We start from the raw sequence: 16572 nt of genomic DNA on the forward strand, positions 1-16572 counted from the left end.
TTATCTTACATATATATAATTGTAATATAATATCTCTATAACATGAAAAGCCACTACCTAACTACACCTCTGCAAAATACTGTGCAGTTTTTCTAAGTAAATGGTATACAGTTTTTTAGGGTAACAGGCTCCGGTTAGTCTTTAAATATGACACAAAAAATCTAGTTAGAAAATTGAAGACTAAGGACCAGATTCAGAAATGTGTCAGTGGAAAAATCAGACATACAGACAAATCTAGAATTAGTTAAAAAGATATTATTGATTTTACATATTTATATAATTGTTTTAAAAACATATAGTTTTCAAACAATGAAAAAAAGTTGATATATATTATATCTAAATAGACATATTTATTAATAAATAAAAAAACAATCTGAAAGTTTTCAGATTTTTTTCATTTACAGACACATACATGTTTCGAGAGCATTTTGACAAAAAATATTTAAAAACAGCATATGTAGAAAAATGTATTTTAAAACAGCATATGTGCAAACTCAAGAATGTAGAAGTTAAGGAGAGAAACATTTATAAAGTACTAATAACCTTTTCATATATAATGCAGAGAGTTGAACATCCGGAATTTGTTGCAAAAAATTTCAACAGTTAAGAATTACTAATTCAGAAATCAAACAACAAAAATCACCGTTATATTTTCAAATTTTCACAGGATGCTGATTTTTGTTGTTTGACTTCTGAATTAGTGTTTGTTCGGCATGTTATTGTGTCTTAAGTAAAGAAGTAGTTGCAAAACTTAACAGCAAAATGCATCAACTGCAATAAAGGCACAGCGAATTTTGGTGCAAATGAAAATTTACTGTGGTTTTTCAACCTCTTTCTTTAGTGGATTTGGCGCATTGTGACTTTTTTTTTTTTTTTTTTTTTTTGGTGTGTATTTTGTTTTCTGAGCTGAAATTCAAATTTAAAAGTGCCTGTTTGTTTTTCTTATTAAATCACAGAAGTTGTTAGAGAGAGATTTTAATTAATATATGTCCAGGAATTTTTCCAAATTCAACACATGGATTATGATTTTTGCATACGTACTAAAGGAGATGAAGATCTGATTTAATTCATGTAATTTTTTTTTTTTTTTTTGTTTCAGTTTGTTTGACTTTATTATTGTTAGGTTATAATTATCATTTTTCCATATCAAATCAATATAGTATTTGAATTTGTCTTTTCATCTGAAATATTTAATTAATAAATAGTAACTTTTAAAAATTAAACTCTAAAAAATAAATTAACCCCCTTTAAAATTTTTGATTATGTTTTCTTTCATTTTAGAAGATTTGCTGACATGGCCTTTGGTGTATTTGATCTCTGTTACAGCGAAATGCCTTCAAAAGCATATGAATCCTTAAGCAAGAAAACTACAGAATGGGCTGGTCATTCCATTATAGACATGGCTGCTCTTTCTCAAAACAGAAATTTTGTTGCTCATCCTTGTTGCCAGAAATGGCTTACAAATAAATTTATGGGTAATATAAAAATACGTGAACTGTCTTGGGGATTTGTAACATTTCCTGTATACATTAAGGTTAGTGCTACATTCATATTTTAATAATATAAAGCAGTTATATGTGATAGAATAAAACTGTTTCATAATTGTTATTTAATGAATCTGATATCTGTAATTCTTCTCAATATAGCAAATGTATACATTTTGTGGTGAACTTGTATTGATTTATAAATAGCAGTAATCCCACAACATTCTACCCCATACTTTGAAATACATCAGCATGGTATCCTCATTTTAGACATGGATATTATGAACAGTTTTGGTCTAGTTGCTAGCATGTCTGTGAATCAAAAGGTCCATTCTTTGATAAAGGAAACACAGTGCTTCAAGCAGCCTAAAACAAATGAGGTCACCTCTGTTCTATTATTTTATCCATGCTCTAGAATCTCTTATATGCCATCAAAAGCAGTGACACTATTATATAACATGATCTCCTTTTAAAGTGTTTCTCCTTACCTCCATCACCAGTAAATGAAAGCTACATCACAATGGCATGATGCTATTATAATCTTGACCCTCATCCCTCTGCTAAGATTATTGAACACATTTCTGTATTGCAACAAATCTTACTAATGGCCCATAAACCCTCGTATAGAAAATCTTTGATTTCATAATAGTAAATGATTTACTTATTCAGGGAATTAATTCATTTTTTCCCTTTAATTTTATGCTTTTTAATAAGAAATGCATTTTCAACCTTCACTTTTGATGCTTTCTTTGTTAGTTGATGCTTTTATACATTTCAAAGTAGCTTCTGATTTTGTTTTTTAAACGGGAGAGATACAATATTAACAAAAAAAAAAAAAAAAAAAAATGGGGCATTTTATATTGATTCAAGAAGTATCTATTCTTTTTTTCATTTGAACTGATTTAAAAAGTGAAATTTTTCTATACTCATGGCAAGTGATTTTTTATTGCTGCTTCAAGGAATTTAAAATGAAATACAGTTTTAAAGATTAACTTATAATAGTTTGCACCGAGTTTATGAAAATAATTTCAGTAGTAGAGCATAACATATGTTAATTGCTCTTGTGTAAAATAACCTGTACTCTAACTAAAAGCTTTAATATAGTCTGGGGAGAGTAAATCGGTGATAACAATAAGTGATCTAAGGATTATAAAAGATAAGTATATATATATTAAATTTTCACTTTATTTATTTGGCTTCTAACATGTTTGAAATATTTTTATCAAATGGGTGAATATTTCAATTTCTAAAAGAATTGCATTTCAGCTGTGGGACATTCTCTCTGCTTGAGCTTCTTTTATGCCACGCTTTTGCTAGGGAAAGTGAGGCATATATTCAGTAGAAACTAGCAATATCAGTCGTACTAACTTTTGAAAGAAGTATTGCTTGGTTAGCAGAATTTTTTGCTGATGATGTAATTTCAGCTTCATAAGAGTTATCTCATTTTGGGGCCCTTTTTGAAATTACAGTTTCTCTCAAAATCGTGAAGTACTAGATCCAGGTGTTAGTGGCCTCTGGCTGAACTTAAATACTGATTATTTTATTTAGTTAACAAAATTTTTTTAGGTTCAGAATTTCTCTAAATGAGGCATTTTAAATGCTATTCAAATTTTAATTTTGAAAATATATTATTTAAATTCAAATTTTTAATATGATAGTACTTTGAAACTGCTTCTTAAAAAAACATGGTCTATGGTATTCATTTATCAGCTATATAGTTTTAATACTTGAATTATATATTAAGATATCAGTGTCAAAACAATTATTAGCTTTCAGGAAAGGCAGTTTCATTCAATGATGCAGTTTCATATATGATCTAAAAATTTTCTTCTGTTTTGATGCCTAAAGTCACTGTCCATGTGAAATCAGTTCTTTTTTGGGAATCAATTGAAATATTTTAAAACTATGATATGACTTTATATATTCTATTTAATTTTTGCTCCAGTTTTATTTGAAAAAAAATTTTCTAAAAATTTTTCAGGTGATATTATGTTCATTTCTGGTATTTCCAATGTATTTATGGGTGCGTTTCAAAGACACTTTAGTTCAGGAATTTATTGGAGCAGATGGTTTGTATATTTTTTAAACTATGTTTGCATGCAAAGTTATAATATGTGCTAGCTGGTCATTTAAAATCTGTGTTGTATTAAAAAAGTCAAAATGTATTAGAAACATTTTAAATTTTGTTTAGTTCTTTTTTAAAAGATATTGATATTTTATGAGGATTGTAATTTTTCAAAAAATTAGGATTTTATGATGCATGCAGTACTCTTCTTTTTCATTTTCAGAATATGAAGAAAGTGCTCCTTTTCATATGCCACAGGAGACAAAAGAGCGAAGGAAAAGGTAAACTGAGATGTAGCACATAAAAATTTGTACTGGAAGGAAAATTTTTTAAGTAGTAAACATTTTATGAAAGGTTTATTAACAAATACATAGGAAATTAAATTCTTTATTCAATATTTTCTATTTTTAATTTAGTTAAATCAGTCATATGAAGAATGCAATTGTATTAAGAATATATTTGGGAAAATATGCTGCAATACAAAAGTGGAAAAGTTATACACTATTCATAAAGCATTTTTCACTTTACCATGAAAAAAATAATTATATATAAAGACTAAGTAATTTTGCATTCCTATATATATAATGTGTAATTGCTATGACACTTAATGCATATATATGTATATAATACATAATTACTCTTATGCATCAGATCTATACTTATCATGTATCTATGTTTATTATACATATCTATACTTTCAAATGATATATATAGTAATATGTCTTGCATGTCAAGTTGTAACCAGAGTTTCATCTAAAGACTTTGTTTTAGACAAGATTTGAAGTTTTTCTTCATTGTGTTGGAAGCAACAAATCAGTTCAGTATCAGATAGAGAATAGAGATCCTGTTAGGTATAACATTCTTTTAATTGCAGGAAGATGTGGTGATCGCTTTTTTTTTTTTTTTTTTTTTTTTTTTTTGAGACATGTATATAGTTCTATGCTTATAATAAATCTGTTCTGCATTTTTTATTAGCAAAACATACCTACTTTCATCAAGATTTTATTTTTAAATATCCACTATATTATCTTGCTAGAAGATTTTTTACTTCTGTTAGGTCGTTTTAAAGATTGCTTAGCTAAAAGATGATCACTCTGTTATCATACTTCAATTCAGTGCAACCCAGATATTCTTAAATATCATTATCATTAATATTTTGCAGTTGTGGAAAAATATGAGGTATATCTCAATTTAGTTTACTATGTCACTATAACAGAAAAGCAGTGTATAAACATTAATCATGAAAATCTTCCAAACATAAAATAGCTTTAATTTTCTATGTGTAATATGATCTATAAAATATTTTTATTTAAATTCTGGTGTATAATAATAATTTTTTACGCAGCGTACCCCAAGAAGAAGCTGGTCGAACTCACCTTTTAAAGTACCACTATCCTCCTCTGTGGCAAATGATTTATTGGATGTGGAGTGCTCCTATAACAAAATTTTGGGTTTCACATGTAAGTTCATATTACATTTCATCGTGCATTTTTAATTTAAGGTATACTGATATAGGTTTTAAGTAAAAATGTATTTTGAATATAGTTTTATGTCTAAGAGTATAAATTTATGAATGATTTAAAATAATTTTTTAGGCTGATGAATTACATGGCAAAAATCAAATTATAGAAATTATTGCTTAATTTTTTAATATTAATTATTAGTTTAAAGTTTATAAATTTACAATACATAGATGAAGGGATAACTTTTATGAGTTATCTTCATTGTAAATGAGCATATTTCATTTAATAATAAGAGGTTCCTTCTGTTTAGGAACATTAACAAGGAAACATTTGCTAATTGTTTAAAATCTTCCAAAAATTCACTATAAGAAAACAAGCCTATTTTCCCTTTTTTTCTTCTTCTTCTTCCTTTTCCCTGTTTTTGAGAAAAAGCTTGCATCAGTTTCTGTAGTTTTGCAGCATCCGTCAATTTTAACACTAGGATGTGATTAAAAAAACAAAATTGGCGTATACCTCTCTCATGTAATTATTTCTATCATCCATTGTGTAGGGATTCATTTGAAGCAATCTTTGCTTTAATGTTAATTACTGACACTGTAAGTAAATGAATTGGCAGTGATGGAAATAATTGTGATTCAGTAAGCCATATCTGAATTTGTACACCTGTTTCTTTCCAAAACGAAGGTTACATAGCCAATTTTTCCTTCAAGTCACAATTTGAATTCATAAGGTGCTTATTTGCACATAATCTTTCTTATGAAAAATATATTTTCTGGCAGAAAGAGGATAGTTGCTTGTTCATCTCTTGGGGAATCTCAAGTCATGAAACCCATCATAATGAGAAAAAAACTGATTATTAAACTGATATTAATTTATAAGTCAAAAAACAAACAGTACACATAACACATCCAACTTCAGTACTACGGTTTACCGTAAACCTTCATCGGTTTGCCTTCCACCACACTTCAAATCATGTCATCCGACTAAGCTTCATTTTATCCCTATGTTTTCCATGCTCTTCAAGTTTGCTCCTCCAAACTATCCCTTGATGAAGAACTAAATTATTTAAAAGTAATACCTATTGACAGGGGGTTTTCACCCTACATTATTAATCAAGCAGTTAAAAAATTCTCATCTCAACACACCAAAAGGCACACTCTTGTTTTAGCAGATTATAAAAATTCTGTGGTCATTCCCTTCTTTCCATCAGTTAGCTATATAGTTGCACATATTTTGCAGAAATTTAACTTTCGGGTCGTTTATTCTCCCATCAATGAAATTCCGAGTTCCATACTCAAGGACCCCATTCCGGATATGAATTCCTAGGGTATTTATAGGATGCCTTGCCAGTGTGGTTTAATTTACATTGGCCAAACTAAGAGAGCCTTAAAATTTCGCGTCAAGGAACATGAGGCATATGTTAGAAAAAAGGAAACACAGAAGTCTTCTATTGCTCAACATTGTTGGTCCGAAAATCACACTTTCAATTTTTCTGCTGCCAAAATTATTCAAAAAACATCTTCCATTGGAGAACTGGATTTTTTAGATGCATTTCACATTCAAAGAAATCTTTCTGTTCTAATTAACGATCCTAATTCCAATCCATCTTTGCCTTCGGCCTTTAAAGAAATTATGTTTTAGTTCGGGTTTCATGAACAGATGGTGCCACTTGCTTATTCTTATCCAGGCTTTCTTATCTTATCTAATCATTAGTTCCTATCTTGTTCATTTGCGGTTTTACAGCTGAGGATGATGGTTCGGTAAAACCATCAAAACTAGTCCTGTGAAAATTTTGAAAATATAACGGTGATTTTTGTTGTTTGACTTCTGAATTAGTACGTTGCATGATTGTTATTGCTTTTGTACAGATATATTTGCATTTTATTATTCATTTCATTGCATTAATTTAAAAAAACAGAAGTTTAAGGGTTAATTGGGGTTTAAAATTATTTGCAATGAAATCTATCGTACTGTTTGTACAGGGTTCGTAGCGGTCTTTATAAGTGCTTATAAGTCCTTATATTTGAAAATAAAATATAAAGGCCCTTATAGGTGCTTACTTTTTCTTTAAAGCCCTTATTTTTTGTTTTCAGTGCTTATTTTTTGCTTTTAGTGCTTTTTTTTTAATGAACGTGCTATTTTTCCCCGTACTAAAGCTGAAACTAAATAAACAACTTTTCTTCCTAATATGGAATGTCAGATGATGAATCATACTCTCCGAAATAGCTTTCCCCCCTTTCTCTGCATTAACATAAACTTTGGTGTGCACGAAGAGTACAGACAGGTGCCCGTCGTTCTATTGGTCAAAGAATTGCGAAAGCAGTAGAAAATTCCGGTACATTCGGCATTCTTTTCCTCCCACCCAAATACTACACACGTTTGAATTTCTATTAAGATCTTCATAATTTGCATTCTCGTTCCGCTTGGTCAGTTCATATCCGTGTTTATTATGATCGTTATGCTTATATTATGAGCACATGTATGAATGTTTATAATAACATAGTTGCAATAACTGCTGAAGTATAGTAAACTTCCAAAAATGGTTGTGTTTTAACACAGATTAGCTTTCTAAGGAAAAATATTCGGAATGGCTTAAATAAAGGGAAAGTAATCGAAAAGTCAAAATAATTTCAATTTTTGGCCAATACATTATACAGTACGAAGATTGGGAGGTTCTCCTCTTTCTCCGCAAAATCTCGAATATTGAAACTGTTACAGTTCGCTGCAAAACAAGCAACAGACTTTTTTTTTTTTGTCACTTTCCAATCTGGATTGAATAGGACTAAAAGTTCTGTGGTCTACCAACCCAAGCGAAAAATGATTCTATTTCGGAAATTTAACGCCGTCTGTTGAAAATTAGAATGAAAAATACCCCAGTTATTTAGTTCTTTATTCTCCCAATACCGGCAGCTGCTGATTCCAATTGCGTAATATCACGTAGGGAAGAATTACGGCGCACGTATTGCACAATAATGTTTGCGATATTTTGCAGAGATAATTAATTTTAATGTTCTGTCCGAGATTTGTTTATGAATACTCAAGGTTAAAAGAGTTTTACATTGCTTGCTAAGCAGAATATTTTTCAGTTCCATTGGTTTATTTTTATATGATGCACATATCAAAATGTCAAAAGCGTTTATTTAGCGGAAAAATCTAAAGAGCCGCTACAGTCTACCCACCCCCCTTCGCTCTTCTTTTTCAAGTTACGCTCGACTGTCCGAATATTCGCCAATTTCCAAGTATGCGGGTTAGTTAAGCTTTTACTGTTAAAGGATGACTGCATGAGCAAATTTCTATCTTCTGATTTCAGAAATGTTCCTCTTTTTTACTTAAATTACTTTGCTTGCAATATCTGTTAAGGGAAAACTGATATACAGTGAAAATTTAGAATTAAATTATTTAAATATCAATATGAGTGGAAAAATAAATTGTATTTATTATTATGTTCCAAGCGAATACCATAAATATGCCTTATTATTTATTTTCTCTATTTTGAACTGAAATTTAATCATTAAATATTGTAATGTAGTTTAATTCTGCATAGTTTTTTTTTTCTGTCATTGTAAATTAGTTCTGTAAATTGAACTGTTATTTAATTTTAAAAAAAGTTATTATTTTCCATGGTTGAGGTAATACTTATTCTCTCTTAATAAATACTGCATTTCTCATATTTTAAATTACAATTCTAATTTTTAAGGTTATGCAGTTGTGTATAATGTAATTAGACAGGTGCTTATTTTTTTTTTCTTAAAATGTGCTTGAAAAGTGCTTATAGGTGCTTATTTTTTGAACTAAAATGTGGCTATGAACCCTGTTGTAATTTTTTCCATTTAATAAGTTTATATTAATTTTTCTCAACATTTCATTTTAAAAATTGATTTGCTTAAATTTTTGTGATAGGGAATATTATATTCTTTCATAGGACTTTAAAATTTTAACATCTAAAAATATATCCATTATAAAGATTTGAAATTTTCATATGTTATGATAATAAACTTTAAAACAAGATAATAAAAAATATTAATTACTCATCTCTTTAGAATTTTTTTTTAAACTAACGACATTTTTAAAAGATTTTTTTTAACTAGCTCATGGTGTTTATTGCTAAGACATTGATTTTTTTAACTATTTCTTGATAAGCATTATGAAATTTTGCACATACATGGTGTGAATGACCAGTGTGGTGCAGGGATATGTTTTCTAAAATTTTATTTAGACTTTTTAAAATTTAATATTAAAAGATTTTTTGCACATATCTTTGTTTAACAAACACCAAAAATCTCAGAATTGGGCTATTTGCACATGGAATAGTGAGGATTAAAAATCTTTGAAATAAAGTTTATATAAAATTTCTAACAATTTTTCTGATTTTTTGATAAATTTTTGAAAATTGCTCAGTTTTTCTGACCAGAACTGCAGAATTATTAATGCAACAGAATTATTGGAATTAAAACACGAATTTTTCATTCTTGAGAAACGATTTTTAACAGAATAATTTAACACCATGATGAATAAAATCATGAGCAGCCAAGTAATAAAAATCTTTTAATCAAATTGCATCATCAAAAGTATAAGCCATTATCTTCATTAATTTATGAAGAGCACCTCATGATTTTGTTTTTATTATTCAGGATATAAAATTTTAGATGAAAAGAGATTATTTACTCATTTCCATTAAACTATAGAATACATTATTTTTCTTCTTTTAGTTTATTAATTATTTTATCCGTTTTAGCCTTTTCAAGCTATGATGGCCATTAAATTGCCCATAGTATTCTTTGTTTGAAAGGATAGGGATGTCCAGTTCAGTGGTGATGTCTTTTTCCTGCATTTTGCAAGCTGAAAGTATGGGATGAATTGTCAGGTTTGACGTCCCTGGAGACTTCTTTTTTTCAAAGGTCTTTGTAATAAGGATCCGGTTTTCCTTATTTATTTCCTGTTCATTGTCTCAATTGCAGAATTCAGGATCATTGAATTCTTAAACTGCAAAAATAGTCTTGTGTTGCTTTGGAATATTCTGTATTTTTACAAGATTTCTTGGAGTTATTTTGCTTCATTTTATAGCAACGTGCCAGAATGAGAAAAAGGACTGACTGAAAAAGAAACATGAAAGCTTCATCAAGAGCTCGTAAAGTATTAAATTATGTAACATAAATAAATGTGAATAATAATACAAAGCATTGATAACTGTGTTGCGACTTTTTTCCCATTCTTTCAAAAACTATGTACACCGCACAATTTTCCTTTTCCAATATAAAAGCTTTCTGTTATGTAGTTTAAAAAAAAATCTTAATTTTGGTGACACAGTTAAATATGGTCTCTTATTCAAACTGTGAATTTAGTTAAAAAAAAAAAAGGCAAAGAGAATTCATAAATGAATATGGCATTTCCTGGTGTGGTTTTGTAATATTAAATAAGTTAATATTTTAGCAAATTAAATTCATTCTATTATTAATAACTGAAAGCTAATATTACTTGCTAATCTTCAGTAAACCTGTAAAATGATACTTGTTCAAAATCAAAAATAATTCTCTATTTTCTAATTTTCATAACCCAGATATACTATTCCAGAATGTAGTTTCTTAGCTTCTGTTTTCCTGCTTTATTCTGCTGATATTTGTTAAACTAAATGTAAATTAGACGCATTTTAGTAACGGAACATTGCAATATGAATAATGTATTGTATAACAAAGTCATTTTTTAATTAAACATCACATATTCTAATTTCTTAACAGCTTTACACCTGAAGCATTGCGCTTTCACACAAATTTTCAACATTTATTTAGACTAAAGTTTAAATTTCAGCTTTTTCATAATTTAAATTTTAAATCATTTCTGTAGTGTTAATCTTTTATTTCTTAATCATTACTTTCACAGGAAAAAAATAGATTTCAGATATTTTTCATAACATATACAACAAAACAGACTAAGAAATAAAAGTAACTTTGGCAGTATGTAACTATTCTATTTACTTCAACATTTACATAGTGCCTTTTTTTTTTTTTTTTCCCTCCCAGTTTAGAAAACTGTGAACTTTTGTAAATTTAAGAAAAGGAATACATAAAAATATCTGGGGAAAAATTCAGATTTAATAAAATATGAGAGGGAGATTTGATAAAAACTAACAGACTAAAAATATCTATAAAATAACAAAATAGTAAGGAGTTTTATAACTTTAAAATAAAAATGCAGTCAAACTAGTTCTTATTAATACTTTATAAAGACAATTTAATAAGGTAAATTAAAGGTGTTAGTTAAAAATTCAAACCTTTTCATTATTTTTTTTAAAGAGAGCTTTCTTTTATAATATGAAGAAACAGAATGACCTTTACTATAACATGAATATACTTACCTTTTAGTATCACTGAGTAGTCTGATTTTGGAATAATTGCACCTTTGAAATTTCCCTCTGTAAGGAAAAGCAGCTAGCAGTTTAGTCAATAGTCACTACATTATCCTCCCTTTTGTGAAGTAAATGAACCTCTCTAAGCATGAAACAGCAAGGGACTTCCTCAAAGGGGGAAAGCATTAGGTTCCAGAAACATCTTTTTAAGGAATTTACAGGTTTTGAATTTGAGCCCCAAGCTCAAAAGATTAAATAAAAGTTTATTTTATTAAAATATTTTTAACCTTATTTTATTTTGCTGCCTAATTTTCTGCTTAATTAATTACTTTGTGATATAAATTACTAATAAGTTTTGTATATGTATTTTTAATGATTTGAATGATTTTTTTATCAATGTCTGATAATAGTTGTAGTTTAATTATTCATTTTTTAAAGATTTAAATTTTTATGTGCAATTAGCATATATTTATTATTTTTTTGTACAATAGGTAACAGTCATCTTTATTTTTAGATGCTCTATATTGTATATTTGGGGATTTTTAGTTTAGCTGTCATTTGGACATCTTGTGGCAATAAATATCTAGATATTTTAATTTGTGTTTGGACAAGCTTAATTGCTGTGGATTCATCTTATCGAATTTATGCTTTAATTCAGGTATGAAAAGAAATATTTCACTTTTATTAAATAGGATTCCAAAAACATATATGAAGAAATATGATATGCAAACCTTCTTCTTTGTGCTTTTGTTTATTTAACAAAGCTTAAATTGCATGTTCAGACTGAATGCATTTATTTTGCAAACTTAAAAATATTCCTGGCATATAGTTAAATTTTAATAATTGAATTGAAATATGGATGTATTTAATGATGAATTTTCTGTAAGTGCATCATATATTTTTATAGGTAGAAAAAGTATCAGGAGTATGATTTATAACTACCCAGTTCTAATTAATCAATATTGATTATTTTCTTTTTTGTTGTAAGAAACACAGCTAAAACTTTTCTGTTCTAAAATTAATCATTGCAGTTCTTCAAATTAAAAAAATAATAATAATTCATTTTAATTTTAAGAAAATAAATGAAGTAAAATATTAAAACGTGTCTAGTGAATATTTTGATTTAAATTTATGTATTTAATTAATTCAGTTCACTAGTAAATGTGTTACCTGTTTATCAGAAGTTACAGTAATAATAGGAGAAACGAAACATGATTATATTTCTGTTTGCAGTTCTGTGTGTTATTTGAATGCACTTTTCCTGAATGCTAAATTAGCCAAAGCACCTAAAGTGTTTATGTGTTGTGCTCATGATCTCCCGGTTCTCTAGTTTTTTATGCTTTGTAATTTTGTTCTTGAGAGGTTTATCAGAACTACTGTGTATGGATTACCCCTACCTACCATATTAATTTTAAACTAGTGATTGAAACCTTGTCACTGAATTTCTGCAATACTGCATAATTTTTTGGCAAAGTTTGAATCGCTGATAAAGGAAATCATACATCTTGTAACTGCTTTGCAGCTAAAATGCATGTGGCATGAAATTTATTCTCATTTTAGTATATGTTGATATCAAGATACAGAAGTTTTTCTTCTAAGGTAAAAAACAGTAGCTTGAAGAAATAGGTTGCCTCTGAAGTGGAGGAAATGAAAGAAATTACTTTTTGAATTATAATATTTATGTCATTATAGCTATATTTTATTCATCTGTAGCATTATTATGAATTTAACTATTGGCATTTTCTATATTATTTAATAAGTCTCATTAATATATTTGCAATAGGCTTTTATTTGATAATATATTTATGTACTTTCTATAAAATCTATTATCATATGTGTAAATTTAGATATATTCTGGAATTGAATTTCAGTCATATCAATAACAAATTAGAAAAATAGCAATTATAAAAAAGAATGGGAAATAAATTTTAGCTTAAAAAAGGGGAATGAAATTATAAAACTGAATCTACATTACCTTCTATGAAAGTTCTTCTAGCTTTGATAATAAAGAAAGAAATTTTTATAGCATGTGTTAGAAAACCTGAACAAACTATTTAAATAGTTAAAGTACATAACTTTTTAATATTTTAAGATTTTGTTTATTATATTTAATATTTTCGGGCACGTTGGAGCTAACATTGCAGAATTTTTTCATAATTTGCATAAAAATTAGTTCATGTATTGTTTTCACTTAGAAGAACATGGACAGAAATGTGTAAATTTTAAAATGAGTGAATTAAATCTGATATGCTTCATCACTAGAAAAGAAACATTTCTTTGTCTGCCTTCCTTATTACTTTTATACATTAATGTTATTTATTATTATTATTTTCTTGGTGCAACTTAAGCTGCAGATGCTTCACGAATAATTTTCCCCTTGGCCTTGGCAGCAATGTCTGTTCTTTTGTGTAACTACAAATTAAACATGTTGTTCTATTATTTATTACTGTTTAGTTTATTAGCCCAAAGTGGCAATTTGCCCAGAAGGGCTGTTAACTTTGTTTTGGTTAGGTTAGGTTATTTAATTATGGCAAAGCCTCGAGGGCTATCTGCCTAAGGGTAGAGATGCCTTCGTGGAGGACTTTCTAAGGAAAACTGACTCATATACATGTTACACATGGGGAAAACTTCGAAAACACCCATGCAGCCAGCCGTTCGCGGGATTCGAACCTCGGACCGAATTACCAGTGTTCAGTGACTTTACCGCTCGGTCAATGGTGAGCCAACTTTGTTTTGGCATTTTGCGTTGATTTGCTATAAATGTCGGTTCACTTTTCAAATTGTTGCCACCAAATATTACAGCTCTGCATTATATATAAAGAAATTAAATAATGAAGAATCTGCATGAATGTATGTATGTTTCTCGCACTGTGAAAAAACAATGGTACCTAGAGACATCAAATTTTGAATAATGTAGTCCTCCATTTGAATTTGGGCAACTGGAAGCTTGAACTTGGAATTTGTTTTATTACCTATTTTATATTTTGTCAAACATTTTTATTAACAAACTGGACAATTTCAAAGTGAGAATGGCAACACTGTACGGGGGGGGGGGGAGCTTTTATCTCCAGCATGCAAGACTGTGCATCGGAAATTCTAACGATATGCTCTTTTAAATAGTTTGTGATATTGCTGTTGAATTGAATTTTATGGTTTAAGTGTGAATTTAATAAGTAAAGGTAACACCTAAAACATTAAAAAGATCCCTTTGGGCTTAATATAAAGTCTGAAAGCTTTAAGATTTTTTTTTTATTTTTTTTATTTTGAATTTTTATTCTAAAGGGGCAATTTGCGTAGAAGGATTATTAATTTTGTTTTCGCATTTTGCGTTGATTTGCTATAAATGTCGGTTCACTTTCCAAATTGTTGCCACCAAATATTAGAGCCCTGCATTATATTTTAAAAAAATGAATTACGAAGAATCTGCCTAAGTGTATGTATTTTTCTCACATAGTGATAAAACAATACCTAGAGCCATCAAATTTTAAAAAATGTAATCCTCCACCGAATATGGGCATCTGGAAGCCCAAATTTGGAATTTATTTTATTATTGATTTTGTATCTTGTAACACTTTAACGAATTTTTGATTAACAAACTGAACAATTTCAAAGCGAGCAATGGTAACATTGTACGGGGGGGGGGACATTTTCATCTCTAGCACGTGAGACTGTGTATCCGAAATTCTAAAGATATGGTCATTTTAAAATTATTTTGCAATATTGCTCTTGAAATGAATTTTATGGTTTAAATGTGAAGAACATGATATTTAATAAATAAAGCTAACATAAACGTTAAAAAAAAGCCACTTTGGGCATAATATAAAATCTGAAAGCTTTCAGATTTTTAGTCCAAAAGGGCAATTTGCCCAGAAAAACTATTAATTTCGTTTTGGCATTTTTCGTTGATTCACTATAAATGTTGGTTCACTTTTCAATATTATTATTATTAGTAGTAGTATTCTTTATTTTTTTTTTATTTGCTTTTACAGGCATTTCCAAACACACCAGTATTTGCTTCATGTCTTGAAGTGTTATACATGATCCTTTTTGTTATTTTTTATGTTGCACTACGTCTTCTAAATATAAAAGGATTTCAGGATCCTTATGCTGGTAAAATACTGCTGTGTGCCGGATTGCTTTGTTTCTATTATCGTATGATTTTCATCTACTTACCTATATCATCAACCCTTGGGCCATTACTTTATAGAGTAAAGCGCATGGTAAGTTGAACCCTATGCATGCAGATTTGATAAAGGTGATTATTTTTAATTGTTTTAAATTTAAAAATAATTTGATGAAACTGATAAATTTTTATTAATAACACAGGAAAATGTAAATTGTGTTTACTAATTTCTTTTCAGGTTACTGTTGATTTTGTGAATTTTTTAAAGCTAGTATTCTTAATTTTGATTGGCAATGGTATCGCTATTCAAGCAGTATTGTATCCTGACTATCCTTTAGTTCCCGAAATGGTTCGCAAGTCATTTCATAAAGCATTTATAGCATTTTTTGCAACTCCAGTTGAAGAACTAGCTAGTAATTCAAACTTTCCTACTATATATTTTAAATAATCTGAAGTATACTTCTATTAAACTAGTATACATAATGAAAATGATGCATAGTAAATTATCACTATGCTGACAAGTATCTCAGAAAATGTTAATGCATTATTTTCTCCTGAACAAGTTTATGTAAATGATTATGTAATAAAATTTTGTAATGCAATATTCATAATTTATCAGCAAAGGTAAAATTTCAGAAAAATGTGAATGTTTAATATTGTACGAAAAAATACTTCAGCATGTAACAAATTAAAAAGTAATGACACTGACAATAACCCACCAGCCATTAAGTGGCCAAAATAGTTAAACACTGGTAATTCATCTCAGATTTAGGACACAGTAATCAAATAGGCCAGGGATGGCCAACCCACGACATGCATGCCACAGGTGGCACGTTAGAGTTTAAACAGCGGCACGTGAAGACTTATTGAAAAATTAAAAGATTTGAAAAATAATAATATTGTCTGTAAAAATTTTGAAAATATAACACTGATTTTTGTTGTTTGACTTCTGAATGAGATTTATTCGGTGTGTTATTGTGTCTTAATATTGTCTGTATGAACTCTGTCTACAGATACACACATAAACACAATAGAATAAATTTAATAACTCTTTGAGTTTTAGTTTACATTTATTTCACTATAGTGACACTCCA

General features: G+C 28.6%; 1 protein-coding gene across 4 annotated transcripts in view; it reads left to right on the forward strand.

Moving 5' to 3' along the window:
- LOC118192464 (transient receptor potential cation channel subfamily M member 2-like) overlaps positions 1-16572 on the forward strand; it is a 137403-nt gene that overhangs the window by 43701 nt on the left and 77130 nt on the right. For all 4 annotated transcript variants that reach the window (XM_085827073.1, XM_085827072.1, XM_085827071.1 and 1 more), the window contains exons 11-17: positions 1282-1534; positions 3466-3553; positions 3773-3830; positions 4895-5009; positions 11870-12013; positions 15345-15575; positions 15717-15891. In XM_085827073.1, the coding sequence (XP_085683199.1) occupies positions 1282-1534; positions 3466-3553; positions 3773-3830; positions 4895-5009; positions 11870-12013; positions 15345-15575; positions 15717-15891 (1064 nt within the window). The remainder of the gene's footprint in view (positions 1-1281; positions 1535-3465; positions 3554-3772; positions 3831-4894; positions 5010-11869; positions 12014-15344; positions 15576-15716; positions 15892-16572) is intronic.

Source organism: Stegodyphus dumicola, chromosome 11 (assembly GCF_044657685.1).
Source record: "Stegodyphus dumicola isolate Sdum_Otavi_A_Nest chromosome 11, ASM4465768v1".
In the NCBI taxonomy this organism is placed as follows: Eukaryota; Metazoa; Arthropoda; class Arachnida; order Araneae; family Eresidae; genus Stegodyphus; species Stegodyphus dumicola.